Source organism: Calliphora vicina, chromosome 2, assembly GCF_958450345.1.
Source record: "Calliphora vicina chromosome 2, idCalVici1.1, whole genome shotgun sequence".
Taxonomy (NCBI): Eukaryota; Metazoa; Arthropoda; class Insecta; order Diptera; family Calliphoridae; genus Calliphora; species Calliphora vicina.
The window spans coordinates 104,153,008-104,180,862 of NC_088781.1; the positions used below are offsets into that span (position 1 = coordinate 104,153,008).

General features: G+C 30.1%; 1 protein-coding gene across 1 annotated transcript; it reads right to left on the reverse strand.

The window, feature by feature from the left end:
* On the reverse strand, window positions 1-27,658 carry Eato (Engulfment ABC Transporter in the ovary). The gene is made up of 21 exons (XM_065502462.1): window positions 27,458-27,658; window positions 27,089-27,389; window positions 16,122-16,366; window positions 15,837-16,059; window positions 15,609-15,761; window positions 15,371-15,549; window positions 15,084-15,303; window positions 14,866-15,011; window positions 13,948-14,102; window positions 13,575-13,887; window positions 13,366-13,517; window positions 13,112-13,301; window positions 12,755-13,007; window positions 6,051-6,273; window positions 5,918-5,976; window positions 5,510-5,842; window positions 5,190-5,434; window positions 4,966-5,128; window positions 2,765-3,225; window positions 2,578-2,708; window positions 1-2,479 (listed from the first exon to the last, which is right to left on the reverse strand). The coding sequence occupies exons 1-21, from the start codon at window positions 27,641-27,643 to the stop codon at window positions 2,005-2,007; spliced, it is 4,806 nt and encodes a 1,601-aa protein (XP_065358534.1). The 5' UTR covers window positions 27,644-27,658; the 3' UTR covers window positions 1-2,004.
* Window positions 27,659-27,855: the final 197 nt, after the last annotated feature.

Here is a 27,855-nt window from a genome sequence, read left to right on the forward strand (position 1 = left end):
TTTTATGATTATTTTTATATTTTATTTGCAGAAATAAAGTTTTTGCTTTTGTAATTTATTTTTGTTATATACAAAAGTATATAGAACATATAACATTGATATACATATATTTATACTTACAAATAACAGGTATGTGATGGAAATCAATTTGAAATCAAAACATATTGACGAATTTATTTCGTTTGTTGTGTGTCTGGTTATAATATAATTTAAATTTTATACTTTTCCAACAATTTGTATCACATTTGTTCCTTTTAAATTATTCGATAGTTGTCATAAATTATTTTATATTTGTCAATCATATTTGAAATGGATTGAAATTTATAGCAGTGTCATACATAGACCCGGATCGGTTGCTATTTAAATCGAGAAAATCGGTCCACAAATGGCTGAGATACAAGGAAAAAACCTGGATAACCTCCATTTTTTACCTATTTTTGATCTATATTAAATAAATAGGTCATAAATATATACAATATAATGATATATATTTTAAAGACCTTTGCAATGGCTAATAAGCCGGACCATCAATGGGTCAAAATTAGGAAAAATATTTTTTAAACCGAATTTTTTTTTTACCAAAAAAAAATTTTTGTTTCATAAAATATTTTGCACTAATAAATAAAACATTTTGAATAAAATTATTGATTAAAAAAATTTTATGTAAAAAAATTTTTTTTTTAATTTTGTTACCTAAAGATATTTAAAATTAATTTTTTAAAGTATAATTTGGTGAAGGGTATATAAGATTCGGCACAGCCGAATATATTTCTCTTACATGTTTTGAAATCGATTTATTTCCACCACTTACCTGATACTAAATTTAGGTAATTAAATACTATCCCCCATATTCATAAACAGTTTTTACATTTATCAAAGGTTTATAAAACAAATTTTGTTAGGTTTGTTTTATAAACCTTTTATAAAATTAAAAATTTGTTATGAATAAGGGTTACTCCCTCATACATAAATAAATAAAGATAATTATGTGTAATAGTATGAAAATGAGAGTATGAAAATAATATGCATTATGAAAACAGTTACAATTAACTTTTAATTTTAAATTATCAGGTTAACTGTAATGTTTTTAAATATACATATAAATTGTTTAGTAAATGATGTTTAAGTCAAAGGTGTTTCGTAATAACAATGTTTAGTTATTTTGTTAATTCAGTTTAAAATAGCTAGCGTCCGACCGAACTCACATTTACTTGAACACAGCCAACAACCGTATCTGGGAATTTGTCTGAAATTTTCGGAATTTCATTTAAATTTTTTTTTCTAACTGCAAAAAATTCATAATTTACAAAATTTATGAAATTTTTTTCATAAATTTTAAATGTGATTATGAAAATGTTCTGCAGTTTGTAAATCGAATTTCAATCATTTGTTTTATAAAAACTGTTACCATAGATAGAGAAACATAGAGCGGAAACTAAAAAAAACTAGGTTTTTGACAACTTTGTTAGGTTTTTGACAGGAGAGTTTCCGATCTATGTGTATTTATCTATGACAATTGCAGTCTGTTCGTTTTGCTGATAGTTTAACTACACCATTGTAAATTCAGAAGATTCCAATTGAATTTCAGAAATTTTCCAATTATATTTCAGAATTTTCTAATTGTAATTCAGAATATTCCTATTATATTTCAGAAAATTCTAAATTAAAATTTATGAAATACAAATGGAAACTTCTGAAATTCAATTGGAAATTTCAGAAATATACTTTGGTTAGTAATTTTTGAAATACAATTGTAAATGGTATAAGTAAGTATAGTACACACTAGCAAGCATATGAACAAAATAAATGATTTATAAAAACATTTTTATTATTTATGTATTTGTATACTACTGTTAACACATTTTGTTAGTGTAGAATTTTATTTGTTCGAAAAAACTTTTTTGTACAGAAGCATATTTCAACTTCTTAAAATCATACTTTCTTCGAAAGTTAGTTAAATTAGCCTCTTCACAACGCCCCCGTTCGGACACTAGCCAATAATATCTAAACTTCTTCAATGCTTGGCGAACTACCAACACCACCATTTCCGTTCGATAAGGCTCGCTCGCTATTGTTATCACTACTATTATGTCTTTTATTTTTCGTATCGTATTTTAGGAAAATATCCTCCAATGTCGTTTCATTTACCGAGTACTCTTCGACAACATCCAGTGTTGAGCTTAAAAATGTCTCACACTTCGAAAATACCTCAGACCATTGTATGATATCGAATGATTTGATAAAATAAGTTAAAATGCCAGCATGATTTTCACGCAGTTTAGAGTGGGTAAAAAAGTGCTGTAACTTTTGTGTTACGTACGCCACATCAGAGTCGGTAGCTTCGCAGCTATGGAGTTTAATACTGATGGTGAAACCAGAACCGTAAAGCTGTTTAAGTTCTGGTACATAGCCTAAACATTTGAATTGGCCGTCGGCCATGATGGCCAAACGATTGCACAAATGTTCACACTCGTCCATGCTAAAGGGAGAGAGAAAATAATTAGGAAAAATGTTAATTAGTTTAATTCAAGTTGGTAAGTAATAAAAAAAAAAACATATCCTAACCCAAAAACTTACCTGTGTGATGTAAGTACTAAAGTTTTGTCACGTTTTTGAAAGTCTTGTATTGATTGCCATAGAAAACGTCTTGATATGGGATCCACACCCGTGGTGGGTTCATCTAACAGCACCAACGAAGGACTGCCAATCTAAACAAAAACAGAAAATTACTACTACTTTAACATAAATTTTCATGAGTACCTACCATAGCAGCTGCTGTTTGTAATTTACGTTTCGTGCCGCCCGAATAATGTTTAATCTGTACATTTTCATATTTGCTCAAATCTAATTTCTCCAGCCAATACATTACCTCATCGTGTACAAATTTCGTTTGTATGCCACGCAATAAAGCCATGTAGCGTAATGTTTGATATGCTGTCATAAAATCATTTAGACAATCATTTTGGGGACAATAGCCAAAACGATAACGATATTCCGGTTCGTTGAGCAGAATGTCAACGCCATCGATTTTAATTGTTCCCTTTGTCAGGATCTGATTTGCAGCTATCATTTCGAAGGTGGTCGTCTTACCGGCCCCATTTACGCCCAACAAACCAAAACATTCCTTTTTGCGTACGACAAAATTTAAATCACACACCGCCATCTTACGATTGAATTGTTTGTGTATGTTGTGTACGACGAGAGGGAATTCATTTTCACCATTATCTAAAAGTATAAATGAAGAAATGTATCAAATGGGCAATAATCGCTTATAGATGCTCTCCATACTTATATGTCAATTGTTTAAGTATTCCACAAACTCTAGAAACCCATAAAAACAAAATACACATCTGCTCAAAATAATAGATACACCTAATTGGAAAAAATTTAAATGGCGGTAACATTGAAAATTTCCTCGCAAGCGTTAAGAATACATCATATTATTAAAATTTCTATCTGGCAATGTCATGTCAGTCAAAAATCTGGCAACTATTTGCTTTCATGTTGATTTTTAAAAACGAATTTATTTGAATTACAAAAAATTATTTGCTCATAAAAATAGATACACATCAGTAATTTGTAATTTGTTTATATACAATTTTTTTTTGTGCAATTTTTTGTTCCTATTTACGTGAAACAGTAAGTATAATTTAAATTTTAGCAACAATTTTATAAAAAATAGGACTCTTTTGAAGAAAATGGGACGAAATCATCATTGTACCGAAGATGAGAAAAATATTGTTCAAACGATGAGAAATCAAGGAAAATCATTACGGGAAATAGCAAAGAGCATAGGAAGATCTTTACATTTTGTCCAAAATGCTTTATCTAAAAAACAAAAAAGAGAAACTCGCGGTAGACCAAAGAAAACCAGTCCAGAAACAGATAGGCGGATCGTCCTTATGGTTAAAAAAGACCCTTTCATATCATCGAAAGCTATTTCTGCGGAGCTATGTAACGAAATCAGTCCACAAACAGTTCGTCGTCGTCTTTTACAAGCTAAATTGCAGGGAAGAATTGCCAGAAAAGTGCCACTAATGCGCCAAAAAAATATCAAGACAAGATTAGAATTTGCTAAAGAGCACTTACAATGGTCCGGGTGTGAAGGCGAAAAAAAATGGAGAAATATTTTATGGAGCGACGAAACAAAAATAAATTTGTTTGGAAACGACTGCCAAAGAAATGTACGCCGACCAAAAGGAAAAGAATTCCACGTTAAATTTACAAAAAAGAATGGTGTTGGTCCGATATTCCGAATAGAAGATACCATGAATGCTAGTGGGTATAGAGACATATTGGAAAACGTAATGCTTCCATATGCATCGGAAAATATGCCATTAATATGGACATTCCAGCAGGACAACGACCCAAAACATAGTTCAAGATTAGTTAAAAACTGGTTCTTGGAGAATAACGTACCTGTTTTAAGCTGGCCCAGCCAATCCCCTGATTTAAACCCAATAGAAAACTTGTGGAGTGAATTAAAGATAAGGCTTTCGAAGGAAGTTTTCAAAAATAAAGACGATTTATGGGAGAAAACGCAAAAAATATGGTACGAGATTCCATTGGAGAAGTGTCAGAACTTGATATCCAGTATGCCCAGAAGAGTGGAGAAAGTTTTACAAAACAAAGGTGGATATACTGGATACTAGCTTTACTTTAATAATAAACTAATTTTTTTAAGATAAAATTTATTAGCTTTTGTTTAATAAGAATTTTTAAAAATGTATCTATTATTATGAGCACCAAATTTTTCGAAATTTAAGAAATTTAATTTACTTTATAATATTTATTATTAATTATGAAATATTTTGTTTTTGTTTTTTACTCTCCTTTTAACTATAAATAAAAATCGACTGAATTTTTTTTATAATTTTACAATATACCATTATTTTTTTTCGTTTTTAAAAAATAAATTTTGGTGTATCTATTATTTTGAGCAGATGTGTATATACAACTAATTACCTTTAACAATTTTCTCCACAATTGATTTTTCTTCTTGTATAAATCTATCCTCCTCATTTTCAATGGGACATTGTTCAGACTTGCCATTGAATTTAGCTCTTTGGCAAGAATTGCCAAATATTTGACGACGAGTTTTATTCTCCACAACATACAGAAATATAAACTGCAAAAGATAGGTTTAAATTATAACGAAAATCACCCAAAATAAACTAAACACAACTCACCATCATTAAAGGAAATACCAGGAAAACATAAAAATAAAAACTACCCAAATTTAAAATTTGTTTGCTATTCAATTCCTGGCGTATGTGATCGGGCAAATGGTCTGCATGAGTATTAACGAAACGTTCATTGATAATGCGCAACTGATGGCACAAATTGAAATCGGGCAGCAAACGTAAAAATAGTATATAGTTTTTAAATTTCATCATATCAGCCAGGGTAAATGAGACCAGGAAAGGTGGTATAACTAAAATAAGAAAATATACAACATAATTTATATAATTACAATTTAGTGAGCCTTTTTATAGCTTAATTAACTTACATGATATATAAAATAATACCGCCAAACAGGTGGATAGTGCTGAAAGTGTTGTCACCATATTTGCAAAACAATATATTATGGGCAGATATGTGAGACCATAGAAGAAAATGGAAATTGTAATATTGCTTAGATCTGTTAAATCATACAGCTCTTTGGGCATTATGGCCACCTGATAGCCATACAAAGCCACACAAATCAAGAGCAACAGTATCACGTCACATATCAAAATACTTCCCCAGTAAATGTAAGGTGACATGGTTTGCAAACGTTTAAAGCCACTGCGATTTTCCTTAAATGGCAACATGGCAAAATAAAACATCAACATAAACATGCCTAAACAAAATACATAATAAAAATAGTTACAGTTTTAATTTTATATAAATAACTTTATTATTTATTTCTACTTACCAAATGGTATTAGAGTTGCAAAATATGTTAACTTTAACGAACCCGCAGAATCATCTCGCCTATTTTTTAAACATAATTAAATAATTTATTTATAATTTTTTTTAATACTTTTATGGCATTAACTACTACTTACACAGCTAATGGTGCATATATGGTTTCCAATATTCGTTCCCTATTATTCGCCACCCACATATAAATTGCATTATCTATTAAATTCGCCAATATTGCAGAACTGTGCATCATATTTTCCGAATATAGTATTGTTACGGTTGGTCGATTTTCGCCCGAGATTTGTAGAGTACCCAACACATTTTGTTGAAAATTATGAAAATCTTTATTCATAATTTCAATTAATTCTGAAAAATAAAAATGTAAACATAAGTTTAGAGACAAAGTGCTGATCATGTTTCTCTATGGTACTGATATTTATATTGATAGAGAGAAAGCATTTTTGTGGTCTTGTATTACTTGTGACTTTATGTTCAGTGAGCCAAAAAAAAAAAACTTAGGTGCTGTTTTTCTATAGCGAACGAGTGCTCTTAGTGGACGTTTTACATGTATTTTGTTTTTGTTACAATAACAAAACACATGTTAAATTTCCACTCAAAGTAGTCGTTCGCTATAGAAAAACTGCACATTATACTTATATTGAGTTAAATGAAGCATAAACCGTTCATTTATCCACTTTTTTCTCCCATTAAAGATTTTATAGTTGCTTCCGTTACGCTTAAAATCGAACATGTCCTGGGATATCTTTCCTATGTTCTTTAATTCTTTTTTCCACAGACCGAAGTTCTGGACAGTTGGGTGAATTTAAAAAATTTACATTATTGTTTGTATACAACTCAAGAGCCTTTTTTCCATAGTGGAATATGAAGACACTCTGTGCTATTTTAAGAAAGGTAAAAACCGTTTTTGTAGACACTCCGTAACATAGACAACAACTGAGAGCCAAAAACCTAAGTCTGTTGTCAAAAACCTAATTCATGAAAATGTAAATGACTCTCTTTTCACCCGTATGTGTGAAAAGAGAGTCATTTTTCCATATATATTACTCCCTCCTTCCGTTCTATGTGTTTATTCTATGCTCCGTAATATATATTTCTGTGTTTATCGTGCCTGATGTCACAAATTATTGGATTCTTTTGCCACAACTGCAAATGACTTGCCACACAAGAAACTTCTTGGGGAATTTTGTTTGTTTTTTTTGTCCGGTATTAATCTTGAATCGCCCATTAGCCACATAAAAATCTTGACTCGGAAGTTATGAAAAGTCTGCCAATACATAAGTTTCGTCATCAATCACACAACAGGTGTATTTTTATACCCTTCGACATGAGTGGCAAGGGTATATCGTTACCTTAATATAGAAAGGCCCTAACTAATATTTTCATTACTTTAGAGGAGAAGCAAACAATTTAATAAAAGTTAAAGTTCTGTAGTTGCAATTTTTTTTTAACACAGACTTTTATGAAGGTCTTCAACCAATTTAATGTTGTGACATTTAATTTTATTTTATTAATGGTGTATTACGGGATTATCTATTTTTGATCTATATCTGTATATAAGGTAGGGTTCCTAATTTCCCGGACTTTTTTCTTTCCCGGGAGGAAATTAAAAAATCGTTTCATTCCCGGGAATTCCCGGGAATTTTTTAACATTAAATTAAAAACCAGAAAATTTTTTTCGAATAAATTGTATTATAATTTCACCAGGGTTTTAAAAGAAGTATAAAATAACTGTATTTGGTTGTTGGTCCAGCCTTTATAAGGGTTTTTGATTTAATAGTGCCATTTGATCGGTATTATCACAGCGTAGTTTTAATAAGTAGGAAATCAATAAATTCATTGTTTAATTAAAAAACTTAAGAATTTCGAACATGTTAAATCTACAAAACATGCGTAGTTAGAGAAAATTTTCAAATCTGATTGTATATAAACAAGTTTGAACCACTATTATTATTATTTTCTCTAAATATGAATAATGATCATTGATTGTCCCTAAAAGATGTAATGTTAGGCATCTTAATAATTCGTTTAAGAGCATAAACTTTAAATTTGATTCATTCTTAATAACCAAATTTTTCTGCTGTGGCTTGAGTTGATTGAAAAAAATAAGATTATTTCAATAGTAATACTTCTTTGCCAACTGACTATCTGTTGTTAGAACCGAAAAAATCTATGGATATAATAGAATAATTCAATTAGCAACAAATTTGGCCATTGAAATATAGTAACTTTTAGAAGAAAACTTATGAAGAAATTCCCGACAAACATTTCCCGAAAATTAACAAAAAAATATTCCCAAGAATTCCCGGGAAATTTTTTCCGCGTAGGAACCCTTATATAAGGCTATAATAAGTTGGATCTACAATGGGTCAAAATCAGGACAAATATTTTTAACAAGAATTTTTTCATCAACAAATTAATTTTTTGTCATAAATTTTTTGTGCAGGTATTATGCGTTTGTGCAGATGTTTGTAAAGCCCAAAAATATTAGTCTAACACCCACCTTAAAGTATACCGATCGACTTAGAATCACTTTCTGAGTGATTCATTGCGCCCTAGAACTTTCTGAACTTTATACGAATCAAAGCATTAAACTTTACGAACTGCTCATAGAAGTGTTCGGTGCTGTTCGACTCTTTTTGCCTTACCAATATCTGTTAGAGCCTCTTTTCTTCCTGATCCAAGTTTTCTTTCAATGTTCATATCTTCCTTATACTGTTTAAGGGCTTTTGAACCTTCAAATCTTTTGCTTTTTTTTGGAATGTCCATATTGTATTTTTTTGGAAAAGTTTTAATTATTTTTTTCCGTACTTTTTTTCAGTGACCATTTTGACCGAAATAACAAATGTAAGTGAATGATTTAGAAAAGATAATCATCCCAATTATGAATAAAAAATTACACGGGAGATTTTTTCCATTGAATTTGAATAGGAAAAATGGGAAAAAATTGGAATTTTTACTGTCTAATGATGACACTTTTCTCTAGAAAACAGTCTAATGAAGACACTTTTCTACAGAAAACTGTCAAATGAAGACAATTTGCTATAGAAAACTATCTAATAAAGACAATTTTCTATAGAAAACTGTCCAATGAAGAGAATTTTCTATAGAAAACTGTCTAAAGAGGATGGCTAAGAATGTCTGTTAGATTACGAATTTACCGCAGTCACCTGAACCAATCAGGATCGTAGATCACAGATTAGTATTGAACCAGAATTGAATATATTTAAATTAATGCATAGGATAAAATCAAATAAAAACTTACCTCTAGCACACTAATCGCTCGTCCAATCAGGATCAGTGTTCAAAGATTAGTTATTAACCAGATCTGACTATATTTCAGTTTACCAATAGGATCAAACCGAATATATACTTACCTTAGCGCATTAATCTCTCACTCTGGTCGATCTGCATTTCTTGTGATTATGGAGTTCAATGAGTTATAATAGATTAACACAATTATATCTATATATATAAAATACAAAAAATGTTTCTACCTATGTCCGTTATATACTCTGAGACCATCCAACCGATTAGCACCAAACTGGTATCATTGGAAAGGAAATTTGCTGAATATGGTTTTGTACACCTAAAATACTACATTAGGTCCATTCGGTGATTTCGTAAAGAAGATTTTCGAATTTTCTCATACAAACATTTTTCATCTATATATATAAAAATGAATGTATGTTCCGAATGAACTCAAAAACGGCTGGACCGATTTTAATGAAATTTTCAGGGAATCTTCAGAATAGCATAGCGGGTAACACTCTAAAGTCAGATTTTTGATTTTCGGTATGTGGGCGGAGAGGTGTGGCAAAATCAAATTTTTACATTATACCGCTAATGACATCTACAGTGGTGGCCACCAATTTAAGACAAATACTTGAATTTTTTTCATCAACTGAATTTTAAGTGCAATAGAGCCAAAATAAAAGGACCTCTAAGGGTATGAAATTTATTATTAATGTTTCTAGTTTCTGAAAAATGTTTGGAAAAATCGGTAAAACATATATGGACAAAGATATGTGGAAATACGTTGACCCACCTCAGCGAACATCCGCTGTTAATAACATGATATGACCGAAACTAATGGAACTAAAAATACGAAATTTGGTCCGAATAATTTATAATAATAAAATTATAATGATATAAATGTGAGAAAATAGATAGAAAGAAGCTTTACTAGGGGTTTGTGGTCCGTGTATAGGGTGAAATCTCGACCTTCAAGCATATACCGAAAATGTTTAACGGCAGAATAAGCAGCTAAAAGTTCGCGATCATAAGTGCTGTATTTATTAACTTTTTGCTCAATAACAGCACCAATTGCGAAATCAGAAGCATCTACTTTTAATGCTAGTTCAGCATTTTCGACTGGATGTGCAAGAAGTGCAGCATTAGCGATAACTTCTTTACATTTTATAAAAGCATCTTCGGCATCTTTTGTCCACACTACTGGTCGTTTGTCTTTCTTCTTAGCACCTTTCATGTAGGCATTTAAGGGGGCTTGAAAATGTGCTGCATTTGGTATAAATCGACGATAGAAATTAGTCATACAAACAAATCTTCGTAAGTCCATTATAGTTTCTGGCTTTTTATAATCCAAGATTGCTTGAACTTTCGATGATGTAGGTGTACTGCCAAATTCGTTTATACGGAATCCCAGAAAATCAATTTCAGAGGAACCAAATTCACATTTAGCAGGATTGATGACAATACCATATTCACGAAAACGAGAAAATACAATTTTAAGATGATCAAGATGTTCTTCTTCGGTTTTTGACGCGATTAAGACATCATCAATGTACCCAAAAATAAATTGTAGTCCTCGTAATATTTCATCCATTAACCGTTGGAAGCTTTGGGGCAGAGTTGTGAAGTCCAAAAGGCATTTGTAGGAATTCATAAAGGCCAAAAGGTGTAATTATTGCCGTTTTACAAACGTCGTCAGGGTGCATTGGGATTTGGTGATATGCTCTCACTAAATCTAGTTTCGTGTAAAACTTGCAACCATGGAGTGCAGCTGTGTAATTTGTGATGAATGGAATTGGTTATCTGTCTGGGACTGTAATTTTGTTTAAAAATCTATAATCCCCACAGGGCCTCCAGTCGTCATTCTTTTTTTGGACCATGTGTAATGGATTTGACCAATTACTTTTAGAGAGACGTATAATGTTATTGTCTAACATGAATTGAAATTCATTTTTAGCAATATTGAGACGTTTTTTATCTAAAGGTCTTGTCTTAGCACAAACTGGAGAACCAGTGGTCTCAATACGATGAAAAACCTTATGTTTCTTATCCCGAAACGAGAGAGATACATTGTGTATTTCTTCCAAAAGTTTCTTATATTTTGATTGATCTTTAGATATGGTGGAGATTCCAAGAGAAGGTTCGTTAGTTAGACGTGCGTTAGAAAACAAAAGTGTTGTTCCATCAACTAATCTTTTATTTTTCAAATCAGATAGTAAATTGAAATGGTTTAAGAAATCTGAACCAATAATGCATTTATTAACATCAGAAATTACAAATAACCATGAAAATGATCTTCTAAGTCCAAGTGATAGTTGAATACTTTTTTTGATAGGGGGTCTTTTATAAAAAGGCGGCTTGAGTTTGAGTTATTAACATCGGTAGCCGCATTCTCCGATGTTGGACTTAGTTGTTTGGATAGGAACACGGATTAACACATTTTGTTGCTTTGTTCCCAAACCTGTTGTGGTACCAGCAATAATCACGATTATTTTCTCTTGACTTCGATCTTGATCTACGTCTTCGTGGTGTGTTGCTCCGGCTTCGTGTTTGATTCAAATTCTTAAAACTTCTTTCTAAGGCTTCGATTCTTCATGAAATTGACATTTCATTATTAGTAATACTAATTTAGTATCCAAACTTGAAATTGTTGCTGGTTGTGTCATGTCCATTATTTTGTCAGTTTGAACTGCCAATTTGTTAACATCTTCTTGTTCACTTATTGTGAGGATAGCACGAACGTTTTCAGGCAATTGGTCAAGAAAAATTGATCTAATTACTTTATCGCCAACTTGTCCTTGTCCTAAATTTTGAATTGTACGCAAAAACTTCGAAGGCTTTTGATCACCTAGGACTTGGCCAGTTAAAAGTCGTTTCAACTTACGTTCATCAGACTCAGAAAATAGGGAGATAATTCTTGATTTTAATGTCTCATACCTATTACCTGCTTGGCCATTATCTAGCAAATCACTGACAAGATCGAGTGTACCGGGATCAATGTTAGCCACCAAATAACGAAATTTTGCTTCATCTGACGTAATTCGTTGCAAACTGAATATAGTTTCAACCTGGAAAAACCATACCTTGGGATTCTTTTGCCAAAAGGGAGGAAACTTGATTGTTGAAGCTGCATCGATTTGAACAGAATCGTTTCTTGGTACTTGTTGTATGTCTTGATTTACTTGATCTTGATTAGCAGAATCTCTTGCTCCGTGCGATGGTGAGTAAAACATCTTTACAAATAGTATTTCAATCACTACAAGATCTTTCGACTAAAAAGAAATACAGTATATCACTTTTTAATTGGAAGAACTAAAAAAAACAATTTGAAGAATCTTCTCTTTTCTTCATACTGTTGTTTTCAGTTTTTCTAGGGTTTGGGAAATATTTTTTTCTTTTTAAGGAATCCAAAATTTCAAACATAGTTCTAGAATTTATTTACTCAGAGTATAATCGTAAAATCGAAGCGCGAAAAAATTTTCAAACAGGATATACCCTTTTTGGTTTATCCTATATGTTGTGTATGCCTGGTAACACTGTTATAGACATTTATACAAAAAAAATAATATTTACTTACCATCTTCGATGCTGGTAGAATTATAATTTAATGATAATTTTTCTACTTTCAAGCCAGGATAAGTTTCTATTTGTTGTTGAACAATTTGAGAAAATCGTAAAACATTTGCGGAGGATTCATCAGGTACATTAAGGTAAACAATGCCATTTTTATAATGGTTCAAAGATAATTGAAGTCCGTTACCAAGTTTCATAATAGTCGAGAAATGTATGGTCATGATGGCAATTGTAGTCATAAAAAATGGTATAGAAATCTATAAACAAAATTAGATAAAGTAATAATTATCTTATATGTATAAACTAATTCATACATGATATGAATTATAGCATGAGTTGAATTATTTTAGTTTTTACTTACCAAAAATATTGCTAAAAACCATTCATTTTTCATAAACAAAAGCTTTTTATAGGCAATAGCTAGAAATTGTTGAATCAAATCAATATTCTTCAATGTATCCAAACGTTGATATGGTACTCTTATATTGGCATCAGCGTGGCAGTTAATAGAACCATCAACTTCATCGTGTGTTTCCACTTTGGGTACAGAACTAGATCAAAAGTTATGGTTAAAAATATTCAACTATTTAAATGTATGTGTATTCGATTTCTTACTTTAAAAATACATCCTCCAAAGTTGTATCGGTAACCGAGACAGTGTTTATACCCAATTGTATATGTTGTCTCTCCAAGATGGCCAACATTTTTGAATAATTTTCTTTATATTCATAGGGCAAACTTATGGATACAGTAGGTGGTACAACATTCTATAAAATGGATGCAATTAAATACAAGTATATTTTTTCTAAACCTATTCATCTTACCATAACACTTGCCAATGGTACATGTTCTCTAATCAACTCTAAACACTCATCTGTATTAAATTGACTTGGATTGGTACATAGCTTAAGTATGTAGCCACTGCCAATTTTATGTTTCAGTTCCAAGGGCGAGCCAGTCAATTGTAAACGTCCATTCGATAGTATACTTATGGTATCACCTAAAACTTCAGCTTCTTCCATATGATGGGTGGTAATCAATATTGCCTTGCTTTTTCGCAATTCCAAAAGAATGTCCCATAGTTCACGTCGCGATTCAATGTCTAAGCCGGATGAAGGTTCGTCCAAAATAACAATTCTAAATGAAAGAGTTGTAGAAAGACTTAAATTATTTAAAAATTAACTCCTTTACACTCACTTTGTATCTCCCGCTATGGCGATGCCCAGTGATAAGCGACGTTGCATGCCGCCTGATAAATTTTTACCATATTCATTGGCTTTGTCCGTTAAATTTAGTTGTTGCAATAACTTCTTTGCCAAAGTATTGGCCTCCTGATGGGTCAAACCTCTTAGCTAAAAACGAAAATATTTAATAAAGTTTTTATATAGAAAGCTGTCTAAGACACTTTTATATAGAAAGCTGTCTAAGACACTTTTCTATAGAAAACTGTCTAAAGAAGTTACTTTTCTATAGAAAACTGTCTAAAGAAGACACTTTTCTATAGAAAACTGTCTAAAGAAGACACTTTTCTATAGAAAACTGTCTAAAGAAGACACATTTCTATAGAAAACTGTCTAAAGAAGACACTTTTCTATAGAAAACTGTCTAAAGAAGACACTTTTCTATAGAAAACTGTCTAAAGTAGACACTTTTCTATAGAAAACTGTCTAAAGATGACAGTTTTCTATAGAAAACTGTCTAAAGAAGACACTTTTCTATAGAAAACTGTCTAAAGAAGACACTTTTCTGTAGAAAACTGTCTAAAGAAGACACTTTTCTATAGAAAACTGTCTAAAGAAGAAACTTTTCTATAGAAAACTGTCTAAAGAAGACACTTTTCTATAGAAAATTGTCTAAAGAAGACACTTTTCTATAGAAAATTGTCTAAAGAATAAACTTTTCTTTAGAAAAGTGTATAAAAAGGCATATTTTATATAGGAAATTGACTAAAGAATTATTGTCTTCTACAGTCAGTCTACTATCTACACAAGACAATATTGTCACTATTCTATTGAAAACTGTCTAAACTATACACTTTTCTATTGAAAAATCTCTAAATGACACTTTTGTATAAAAATTATTTAATTTCCCTGACATACTAGCAGTTATGTTTACCTTAGCGAAAAATACCAAATGTTGTTTACACGTCATATACTGCATATAAATACTGTGTTGCGGGCAAAATCCTATTAAATGTCTATAACAAGAAGCATCACGTTCACTGCAGACCACAATTTTGCCACTATCTTTAGGTATCATACCTGAAAAATGTAACAAAGGAATTTGTAAAACTTAAAAGTATAAAATGTTTCAAAAATAATATTAAAACTTACCCATTATCATATTAATTGTGGTAGTTTTACCAGCTCCATTATGTCCCAATAGAACGGTAATTTGTCTGTTTTTTATTACCATATTTAAACGATCTGCTATTAAGATGTTACGTCCAGATGTTTTGAATTGTTTTTCCAAATCTTGTACAATGATAGCATCTGCAGTGTTATCATTAGAACATTCCATTTCATTACATTCCTGTTTTTTCCAAAAGTCGGGCTTTGAAAGAAGATAATACAAAATTAGAACATATTTATTTTACTACCTTTTAATTAAGTTTAAATACCTGTATGAAAAACAAATAGGGTTTCTTTATACCCCCAGGTCCCGGCAGTATATTGCTGAGATATAAATATAGTATGGAATATACTATGCATTGCATAATGAGTATAAAATATATTTGAAATATGCTAAATGAACAATCCGTCAAATGTTCAAATATATGGGAAAATTTAAATTTATCATCTAAAAAAAGTAATCAGTTGAAAAATCTTTCAGTATTTAGTTTATAAAAAGGTACTTACACTTATTGCCAAATATTTGAAAGCTATACCAAGCATCTATAAAAGCATTTAAGCTGAATATGCGTATACACAGTTTTTGTATTGCACCCTCTATATAGGCGAATATAAATGGCGGCACTATTAATAGGTAACCGCAATTTTTGGCATAAAACACTGCAGAGAAACAACGAATAAGATATAATAACTAAACACAACATATGTATCTATGGTAAACAATAATTTACTAACCCGAATTAAAAAATACTGATATCAAATATGTGTATGACATACTGGCCAATATGAAGAGAAATACCAATATGAATGCATATATTGGTGGTACAATGCCCAAAGCATTATAAACACCAGCCACAATTAAAACAGCTATAGCATATACCAAATACATAATTAAACGTACAACATAGAAAGATACGCCATTAAGATACGACATAGGCGAAGCAATAACAAGAAATTCCTAAAAAATACAAACAATTACACAAAACATTCACGTTAGAAAACTACTGTATACTATCTTACCTTTAAACCATCTTGCTTCTCTTCGACTAATGGTACCAAAAATGTACTTTCCAGTAGTATGAAAAAAAATAGGGGAAAAAGTATACCGAATTGTATGCCAGATTCATTTTGAAAGAAACCGCCTCGCATAAAGGGCATTGCTCCAATTTCAACTGTTATGTCTGGTGATATATTTGTCTCTTGTGCTATATAGTTCATGTCAATGGAATGTTGTAGTCTAATGAAGTCCTTAAAATCTCGAGATTCTGGAAAAAAAAAGAAAATAGTATGATTGTAGGGGAGAGGGGGTCACCTTTGAACAATGTTAATAAAATCTCAGTTAAACATTTTTTCCGACCCTTAACCGAGATTTTCAAATGGCAAGCTTGTTTTCTAGCAACGTCAACAACTTTCGATATTTTTTCAGTCGTCCACCGAATGTAGTTGGGTGAACATGTTTTTGCAGTGCCATTGTACATTTTTTTATTTTTTTTTGTAAGAGTTTGTAATGGCCCTTACCATTATTACAACTTGCCTTTATAGTTAAAGTTAACTTTAAGGGTACCTTTTTCTATTGCTTAAAGTTACCTTTAACTATAAAGGCAAGTTGTAATAATGGCCCTAAGAGTATTCAGTGATCGTTTTATTTTGAAAATGAAATTTATTTGCAGTCATAAATTAATTTTAAACAAAATTAAGGTAAGTTCTTTGATATTAAGGTAAAAAATGGAATATGTGGGGCACCTATGAACATATTATTTTTTCTAACTCCTTTCGTAGATGTAGCTGCATGAATCATATGATTCCTACATCAAACGTCCAAGACATGTTAAGAAACCAGCCATAAGCTCTTTCAATAAATATCCCAATATAAATAAAAATGCAAAATGTCCAATAAAAGCTAAAAAGCCTGAGGATTCTAGGTCGGACTCTAATGAAAGCAAGCTTGTTTTCGGTGAATGATGATACAGATCTCGATTTCAACTTTGCGGATGATTCATCTCAACACAATGACTTCATACATTAAAAGAATAAAACTAAAGTTTATTTCCATACATATTAGTTAAATTATGTAAAAAGTCAATAATTCAAAAACATAAATTTTTATGAGGCTTGAAAGCAAAAAGTGTTCAAAGGTGCCCCCTCTCCCCTATATTATTATTATTGCAATACATTCTTCCTTTTTTTACAGTGATTTTAATATTAATTTAAAATTAATAAGAAATAAATATGAAATGTAAAGGCTCTTTTAAATAAATGTTATATTGGAGACTTGGATGTAAATACATCATGAAAATATAAATACAGAAAACAATACGCTTTTATGGGTCGATTATGGACAACAACCGAACTTAAGTTGCGTTGCCAGAGGGCAACCACAAATTTAGATTACATGGCTAAGTATATCTTTAAGTACACTAATACCCCGGTTTGCGTCGCTAATTGGGCCTGGAGAAACGCAACGCAAACCGAAACGACGCAAAACGAAGCTCGATTTTTCATACATGTGTATTGATTTTCATTTAATTGGTTCCTAGATTCATAATTTTTGCTGAAAAAAATAATTTTTCAATACAAACATTTTCATATTAACGTACTAACGACACAACTTCGAAGCCATGCGTCGCAAAGTGAAACAAAAACGATGCAAATCGAAGCACTAACGATGCAACTTCAAAATCACAGAAATTTTAAAAGACGCAACTTCGAAACCGACGCATATCGAGGCGACGCAAACCGGGGTATTAGTGTATGCAATTGTAATGCAACTTATTATAAAACATCAACAGATTCATATAAAAAAAATTTCTTAATGTACAATTTTATAATATTTATGAACATGTTCTTATTCTGAATGAAAAAAGTTTGGGAAAAAAGTTATGTTCGATTAATAATATTTATTGAAACAAACAAGAGAGTTATATTCGGCTGTGCCGAATCTTATATACCCTTCACCAAATTATACTTAAAAATAAAAATTTTAAATATTTTTAGGTAAACAAAATTATTTTTTTTCCAGTTGTTTTTTTTTTCTTATTTTAGTAAAATTGTTTTATGCTAAATTCCCAATTTTTAATATGATAAATTCACTGAAAATTTATTGTTGGGGGATAAGCTAGTTCCTATGTGCATTTCACTGGTTGCTTAGGCCAGATCATCAGGAAACCTTTTCCCAAAAGGCTTTAGAAAAACTAAAGATATTATAAAAATAAAACTATAGAGTGTTTGAGAATTACAGACACTCAAGCTTTATTTGTAAAAATATCAAAGCTTAAACAAAACACCAACAAATAAACCGTGATTTATCTTTTCTTACATTTCCTTACTACAATTGGTTGGTTTTTTAGAAAAAAAAATTTTGAATTGTTTTTTTTTAATTTAAATTTTCAAATTTTTTTAATATTTAGCGAAAAAAAAATTTTCATTGCAAAGGTCTTTGAAATATCTATCATTAGATATCCATATTGTCTATATTAATGACTTAGTAATCCAGATATAGGTAACAAATCGAGATTGTCCTGGTTTTTTCCATATATCTCAGCCATTTGTGGACCGATTTTCTCGATTTTAAAAAGCAACCGAGCCGGAAGAATTCCAGAGATATTGATGTATGAATCGAGTATGTAAGTCATTTGGGGGCTTCGGAAAATTGATTTCAACAAACAGACGGACATGGCTTAATCGACTCCGATATCTATAAGAATCCAGAATATATATACTTTATAGGGTCGGAAAATTATATTGTGGAAATTACAAACGGAATGACAAACTAAGGTGAAAGGTATAAAAATCATTCCAATTATGAATTTTTTTTCTGTGTACAAGGCAACACTCTCAAATAGCAAATACCCATTCAGAGCTATCAACCGAATACCGCAGGAAACTGAGGATCTTTTAAAACAACAACTGCATACTTTCGGGGGTTTATACAAAAAAAAACTAATTTCTAATAAGAATTTCTATTTTCTTCATCAAAAAAAGTACCAACTCTCATTCTGCAGTATTTCTTCGAAAAATCCCTTAAAAAACTCAAGATAAAAATATAAAATGTAGACTCCCTAAAAACTGTTTACTTTTTATTAGCAACATTGATATATTATAATTTATATAAAATTGTTTTGTAAATAATACAATAACTTGATAAAAAATTTGTGATTCATAAAGTTCTTTCAATAATTTCAACTAAAGAGTGAGTGTAACAGAGTTGAAATGTCACTACAGGGATTAAATGTCAAGCAAACACCACAATCATATGCCAACTCTGTAATAGTTACATTTTTGCAATGTAATACGCACTTCTGATTGAGACGTTGACTTAGATTGACTAAGAAAGTAGAAGCAAAATTAATTAAAGCTTAATAAAAGAATTTATAACGAGTTTTAAAATAAAGTTAATTGTTTTATTTTATTATAAAAATAATCCGATACACTAGGGATTATTACAGTGAGCCATAAAAAACTAATACTTGTATTAAGTTAAATAAAACTTAAACCGTTCAATATAAAAATTTTCAAAAATATTTGAATTTATTCAAATATTGTACAAATTCATTAAACATTAAAATATTGTCATATTACTGGGTATTTAAAAATTTATCAACATTTTGCGGAAATCGCCACATTAAAGATTCTATACATAGTTGCAAAACAAAATACTGAAAAGGCCAGTTAATTTTTGTAAAAATGAAAACTAAATTTTCATACAATTTCTTAAGAATTTTTTTGGACTGTGACTTATTAATAATATATTTGGAAAAGTTTCCATTGTAAACTATAAAAAATTATATCATAACTTTAAAATTTTTAAAAACTGTTGTTTTTCAATATTCCTATAATCCAGTTACCCTACAGCAAAACCCTTCATTACAAATGAAAGGGTATTTAATTTAAATTATTATTTTACAAAATTTCAATGTACATACAATGATTGTTTTAAATTTCCTATCAATGTTTACACTCAACGACTGTATGTAAATTTGTAATGTTTTCCGATATAAAATGCATTTTTTCCTATCAACATTTACACTTAACGGAAGCATTCAATTTTGTAATACTTTCCCATATAAAATTACTATGCAATTAGTTAATAAATATAATATAAAATTACTATGCAATTAGTTACACACACAAAAAAAATATTCGAGGTAATATTAACTTAGCTGGCCTAGTTAAATTATTTTTATATGAGTCTAAATAAATAAGTTGTATTAGCTATGCCAATAGTTAATTTATACAATACATTTTAACTAAAAATTATGTTAATTCTACTATTGTTGTTAGGCATCTTCTTCGAATATTTTTGTGTGAATGTTTATTCAACTAATTGTAATTTTAAAAATATTTATACAAAAAATAGTTAATTTAACTAAACAGATAATATTTTGTTACACAGATAATTTACCAAAATTAAAAGTATAAATTTACTTTGCTATTATTTGTAATTTTGAAAAGTTTATAATTAGGCAATTAGGCAATTAGTTGCGTAAGGTCCGGTAACTAAAATTTTAGACATATTTACTAAATAGCTTTGTAAATGCCATTCTGTCCTTGCGCTTATTTGAATTTATACTATATTTTAAGACAGAATTTTTTGGGTGTATGTATTCATAAACAGGCACGATTTAAAATAAAAAATATCAAAACGAAAACTGATTCATTTTAAAATGTGCATATATTATATGTGAATGATAAACCGAACAATATCCAATTTCCCCTTCTTTGCGACCCGCATTCCTTCAAGTTCAAAACAAATTAAACGAAATCCCCTAATGCAAACTGATAAAACAATAACAATGTAAAACAAAACTATTTGCTGGGTGAATGTATAAATATAACAGAAAAGTTCAGAAAACAAAGGATGTATTATCAGTATAGTTGTGACGCTCTAACTAAGGCTGCCAGCCATTTTGTTTACTCATATTCTCATAATGTCCTAATATATTATTTTAGTTTAAACTAAATTTTGTGTTTAAATTTGTTTAAACTAAAATAATCACCCCTATCGCGAATCAACATTTCACATGAAATATTTTCCTTTTTTCGTTCATCAACTTTGTTCATGTGAAAAAAATTCCCCTTGTTGTGAAATTTTTAGATGGAATTTTGTAAACAATAAACAGCTGTTACGAACAAAATCAACTATTGTGAATGTAAAGTTCATCATGATATTCCCGATAGCAATTTTCCCTTAGAGGGAAATGAATATTTCATGGGAACAAAATTTCACATGTTATTGCCGATAGGGGTGAATATATTAGGACATTATGAGAATATGACTTAATAACAGACCATTTGTTTAAACTAAAATAATATATTAGGACATTATGACCTAATAGGAGACCGTTTGAATTCACTCATATTTAATTTTTGATTTTTTATCAGATGAATTGTTTGTTAGTACATTGTCCAAAAATTGCCATTTACTCCTGAGAATTTAATCAAAAATCATGTTTTCTTGTAAACGTTAAAAACATTATGGGTTCGTTCGTAAATGCAGTAAATTTGTGCATCACTTATGCATTGACCTGTAAACTTTTGCAACAGTAAACAAAATGATGCGATGTTTGAATAAATTTGCTGCATCTCTGCCAAAAATTTGCATTAAAAACGTTTGACGTAATGCTATGATGGCAAATATGCTTTTTCGAACGCTAAACTTTTATTATGCTGCAGTGATGCAATTACGAACACATCCTAAATTACGAACACTATTGTTTTATGATTGATACATCAATATTAAGGATATAGAGAAAATCTGACATAAGCCAAAACCGCAACTACTTAGTCTTACTTGTATATTACTGCTTCACATTGACGATGCATTGAATCAATTAAAGAATCAATCGTCTCCTTGGAAATATTTTGACATTCCAGTCATAGTATATTTTATGTTATTAATTGAACCCATACTTTGCTCTGAAAAATTGCCCCACAAACTTGACTGTCTTATTTGTGTACTTGGTGTCCAATCTCTTTCCATTTCTGTCTCGAACAGTTTACCTATTTCTTTCTATAATTTTTGAAACTGCTGATTTATTAATTGAATATTTAGCATAGATAATATTAGAAATATATGTACATTTATATTTGGTAAAAGATCATGTTTTTGGAAACTTAAATTGCAGAATATAGTTTTCAAAAAAATGTCCATTGTATTGTCACTCACTGTATATTCACCACCAAAAAATGCAAAAGTTAAGTTAAGGGACGGATGCCGATTTTTTTCGACTTTGTAAAAAAAATTTAGATTTGTTGAAAGTCAATTAAAATTCAGATATTTAATTTGCAAAGAGCTAACATTTCTATGCTACTTTCAAGCATGTTTCTCTTTAAAGTAAATACAGTACGAGACACAAATATGTAAATAAATTTGGAAATATCTATAATTTGAATTTTTATGCTCAACATTTACCAATCTGACAATATTTTTTACACAATATGAAGATCATGATTAGTGAAGTATAGCAATACAAAAAAATTAATTTCAAGTAATGGCATTTAAATACCAGGATATCAAAAAGTTAATAACTGAATTACACAATTTTGTCGCATTTTCTTTAAAGTTAAATAAACTTGTTATTATTATTTAGAAAAAGAACAATTTTAATCAATTTCATTAATGACAGTTAGTTAAAACATGTTACTAGTTAACAATTTACAATTCTTTAAGGAATATTGAATATGAAGAAGATTATCACCGAAGTTGCAAATTCTGTTACCGAGCAGCTGAAAAATGGTATCTCCCATCGAAAAATATCCACCAAATTCAATATTTCTTTTAATCTGTTGAGAACATAGCGAATATATGTGGTTTGGCTTTTCCAGCACCAATTTGTGGACGGAATTCAATTCTATTGTTAAAAGATGGTCTCACTGTATAACGTCTAGTTGCATCAGGAGAAGAAAATAGTCCCCGTGAGGTACAACCAAAACTATCTTCATGCTACCAAATTAAGATTTCAAAACGTGCATCTCTTAGAGAAATCAAAAGATGTGGTTTTTATGCAATAAAGATTGTTAAAAAACCTCGTTTAACTGAAAGACACAAGTCTCTTCGACTAACATTTGTAAATTTTTTTAAGAAATGGGCCTTTGATGATTGGGAAAAAGTTATCTGTACAGATGAATCGAAAATTAACCATTTTAGAACTGATGGACCAAAATATGACTACCAAAAACGAAATGCGCCATTAAAAGACCGTGATTTTATGACGACTATGAAATATGGTGGTGGAATATTGCCATTTTGTGGTTGTTTTTCTGCGAAAGGTGTAGGAAAACTCCATAAAATTGGTAGTAATATGAATGCAGAAATGTATATAGACATTATCAAGACAACAGATGTGGATAGTCTGAATGATTGGCGTGGACAAATTTGAAAACACTGTGATACTACAAGATAACGAAAACAAACATAAGTCTAAAAAGACGCTTAATTTTTTAAAAACCGCCAAAATTACATTGCTAGATTGACTCCCACAATCTCAGAATTTAAATCCGATTGAGAATTTGGTGCGAATTCTAAAACGTCGCGTTTATAATTATCAAAATGCATTTAGAAACACAACTCAGCTCTAGGAGCGCTCCCATGATATCTAGGGATCTATAATGCAAGAAGAGTGTCGCAAACTGGTGGAGAGTATGCCCTCCAGAATTCAGGCTGCCATTGACGCGAAAGCAGGTTATTCGAAGTACTAAAAAAGTTACTTTAGTAATCTGCGCCAAAAGTGTGTAAATGGGTTGCAGTTATTTTTTTTAGATTACTGGAGTATAATTAAGGAAATATTTTATTTATTTAGTCCTAAAATATCCTTAATAAATATTGTTTAAAAAAAACACAAAACGTTTCTTTATAAACATTGCACTTTAAAAATGGTGTCACAAAGTGTAAATATATGACCATCATTTACACATTTTTGTCTTACACTGTAATCCTTACCCCCTTATTCATAATCATTTTTTAAATTTATCGAAGATTTATAAAATAAAATTTTTATACAAATAATGAACCATAGAGAATCATACATAGAGACGAGACTCTCCGATTTGTCAAACAAAAATACAACAAATCGTATGTTTGATACAACAACAAAATACATTGACTAGCATGTATTTTGTTGTTGCAAGAGTTAGGTTTTTGACAACAGACTTGGGTTTTTGACAATTACTTCTCGTCTCTATGTTACCCTATGTAATGAACATTTCATAATAAATTAATATTAAATCCCGAATCCTGGGATTCGAGAAAAATTATTGCGATTGGCATCGTTAATGTTGTTTACATTATGCTGCGGTTTCTCATTATCACGATATTTAGCGGTTAAGTGTTTTCCAACTACATACAGTGGTGGCCACCAATTTAAGACAAATACTTAAATTTTTTTTCATCAACTGAATTTTAAGTGCGATAGAGCCAAAATAAAAATGTTTCTAGTTTCTGAAAATTTTTTGGAAAAATCGGTAAAACATATATGGACAAAGATATGTGGAAATACGTTGACCCACCTCAGCGAACATCCGCTGTTAATAACATGATATGACCGAAACTAATGGAACTAAAAATACGAAATTTGGTCCGAATATTTTATAATAATAAAAATATGATATAAATGTGAGAAAATATGTTTATTTAAGTTGTAGAAAAATTTCAGGTGTTCGTGGTGAATATGTATGAATTGACACAGTCGAATAAAACACACTTGAGTGTTAAAACAGTCCTCATGAATACATATTTGTGGAAATATTTGAAAAAATAATTGAAAATCACGTGGAATTTAGCAAACAATGTTTGTCTTAAATTCCTGGCCACCACTGTATGTATATGTTTTTAAAAAATAATGTGATAATTTAATACAATAATAAATTCTGACAAATAATAAAAATGTACATTAGGTTGGGTCGATATCAGAAATAATACAAAAATATTAAAAATATTATGATGTAACGACAAATTTAATGGGGCGCGCACAAAATCACAAGTAACTGAAAATTTTCAATCACAAATCAGACGAACAAATCATTCCGTGTGTGGCCAGCTTTAAATATTTTTTAACATTTAAGAAAAATTAAAAAATAAAAATTATTTTTAAATTATGAAAGAATTACCTACACAGTAGGGTATTCAATTGATTAACCGTTAATCGGTTAAACGATTAATTTTGGACTGTTAACTGTTCGAATAATTTAAAATTGCCGATTTTCAAATAACAAATAAACCGATTAATTTGTTTCGATTAACCGATTAACCGAAATTCCTTTTTTTTGCACTTTAATGGCGTTTTCTTTTCTGGCATAAATGATGCTTTTTACCCTTTTCTGTGTTCTTTTCAAATGTTGCCCTAAAACCCCGAAGATATGCTACACTTTTCACCCTCAATTTTATCAAAGGTTTAGAAATTCTATTGTGATCGTTAGAAATGTAAAATATTAAGAGGGTATGGGTAGCTTTTAATAAATGGTACAAAATATGTTGGCAACATTTTGTGTCAGAAAAGAAAACGCCATAACATATTTTTTTGTAATTATTTTTCCAATTCAATTACAAATTAAAATTATATATTTTTTCGAATATCCAAGAAAAATGTTTAGTGAAATAACAACAGACATATTTAATTTACATGTATTTAAAACTTTGTTTGCATTTACATGTACAGAACTTAACAAAACTAAACGAAACTATCAAAAGTATTCAATATCTAAAACATTCCAAAAAGGACACCAATGGTATGCTTAGAAAAAAATTAAAAAAAACTTAGATATTGAATATTCTTCCTCTTCAGCGAGAGAGTTTTTTTTCAAGTCAAGTTTTATTAAATCTGAAGAAAAAATCGTGTAAAAGGAAAAAAAATAAAACTATAATCTTTTTATAAAAGCTTATTTCAGAAGATCTCACTAAAATCCTAAAAAAAACTCAAATGTGCATACAAAAAGGATCTCAAATACCATATTTGCTATTATTTTTTGGTTGAATTATGTTTTGTTTGTTTTTTATGTTTTTTTTGTAAACAAAATTCGTGGTTGTATTTTCAATTTAAAACAGATATTATTCGGTTAATCGAATAATTTTAAATTAACCGATTACTAACCGAATAAATCTAAACCCCGATTAATTATTTGCTCGGTTAACCGATTAAACCAGAAACCCGATTAATTCAATACCCTACTACACAGTGATATAAAAAGGAATGAAATGCTGAAATGTATTTTTTTGGGTTAACGGTAGCCAACATTGCTAAAAATCATAGGTCAAAAAGGATTTCGACATTGTGAAAATTCCAAAATATGACACACCATAAGTGGGGAAATCCTGCTAAAACAAGACACTATTGGCTTAGGAGTTTTATGAATATGTATTCGAATACTAACACGATTACGCTAAATCCAGTGGTGCTAATCGTTTTTTAGGTTAGCTCTTGTTTTCGAGATATACCGTTATTTCCAAAAACAACATATATTCACGTAACTCAAAAATGGTTTAGTTTATTGAATAAACTGAAAAAACCGAAATTCCGCAAAATTACCTTTAAGTAAGGCTTAACATTTTTTTTAATCTACGCCGTCTTACAAATATTTCCAATTTCTTTCCGCATTTTCCAATTTTTTAAGCCGTTTTAAAAACAAAAATTTCGAAATTTTGTTATTAAGCCTTACTTAAAGGTAATTTTATTTCGGAATTTCGGTTTTATATTGTGCAACAAGAACTAACATAAAAAAGGGTTAACTCCACTGAACTCCACAGCGTACTCGAATTAGTTTAACCCACTTGGGTTCCCCGCTTGTTATATTGTACACAGGAGGCACATAATTTGGTTACTCTAACGCACATTCCACCTGTTCTTTGTTATACCTATGAACAATTTAAAATGTGTTTTTAGCACTTGCTTCACCATATTCCTTATATTGATTATCATTTTGCTTATTCGTTATAAGAATATTAATGAGAATTAATACAATAATATTTAATTAAATAAATATGTATGCAAACTTACGACTAAATGATGTGTCCAAACTATCTGTAACATATCGCTGGTCGGTACGTAATTTCATACGATTTGTATAAATTGTATACTTCAGAGTTTTTTCATCCACTTTCGGCAATTCAAAGTAGACTCCCTCACATCTCTCCTTACATTCCTCAATAGTTTTCATCATAGTTTCACGATGAGAAAATGTTTGTATATTTAAATCACTATTACATATTTCTTCCATAAATGCCACAACTTCGGGAGTGTCTGGTGCGTAAAATGTTTGTTTATGACCTACTTCCACGTCAAATAAGCAGCCATTATTCTAAAACAAACAAAATGCATATTGTTTTAATAACTTCCCGTTTTAATTATTTTTATATTAATATATACCAAAATATCTGGGTTTTCGGGATCATAGTACTGAGTCAGTTCATTAATTGGTTGATGCGAAAAATACAGCACCACATATTGTAAACCAAACAAAGCTACCACTATCACACACAATAATTTCCAATGGAAACGCACTACCATTAATTGTTTGTTAACAAACAATAAAAATGTTTCAGATATCTTCATGATTATTATTGTTTTTTACTGGATGTACATAAATGTAAGTACAATCTTTAATATTTGTTTAAAATTAATAATTCTTTGCACTGAAACATTTAAAAACAATTGCCACACAAAGTATACTTTGTGCTATTGCAGGAAAATTTCTTTATTTTGTGAAGTAACACAGTGTTGCCCAATCATAAAATAGGGAGAATCCCAAAATGAATGTATACAAT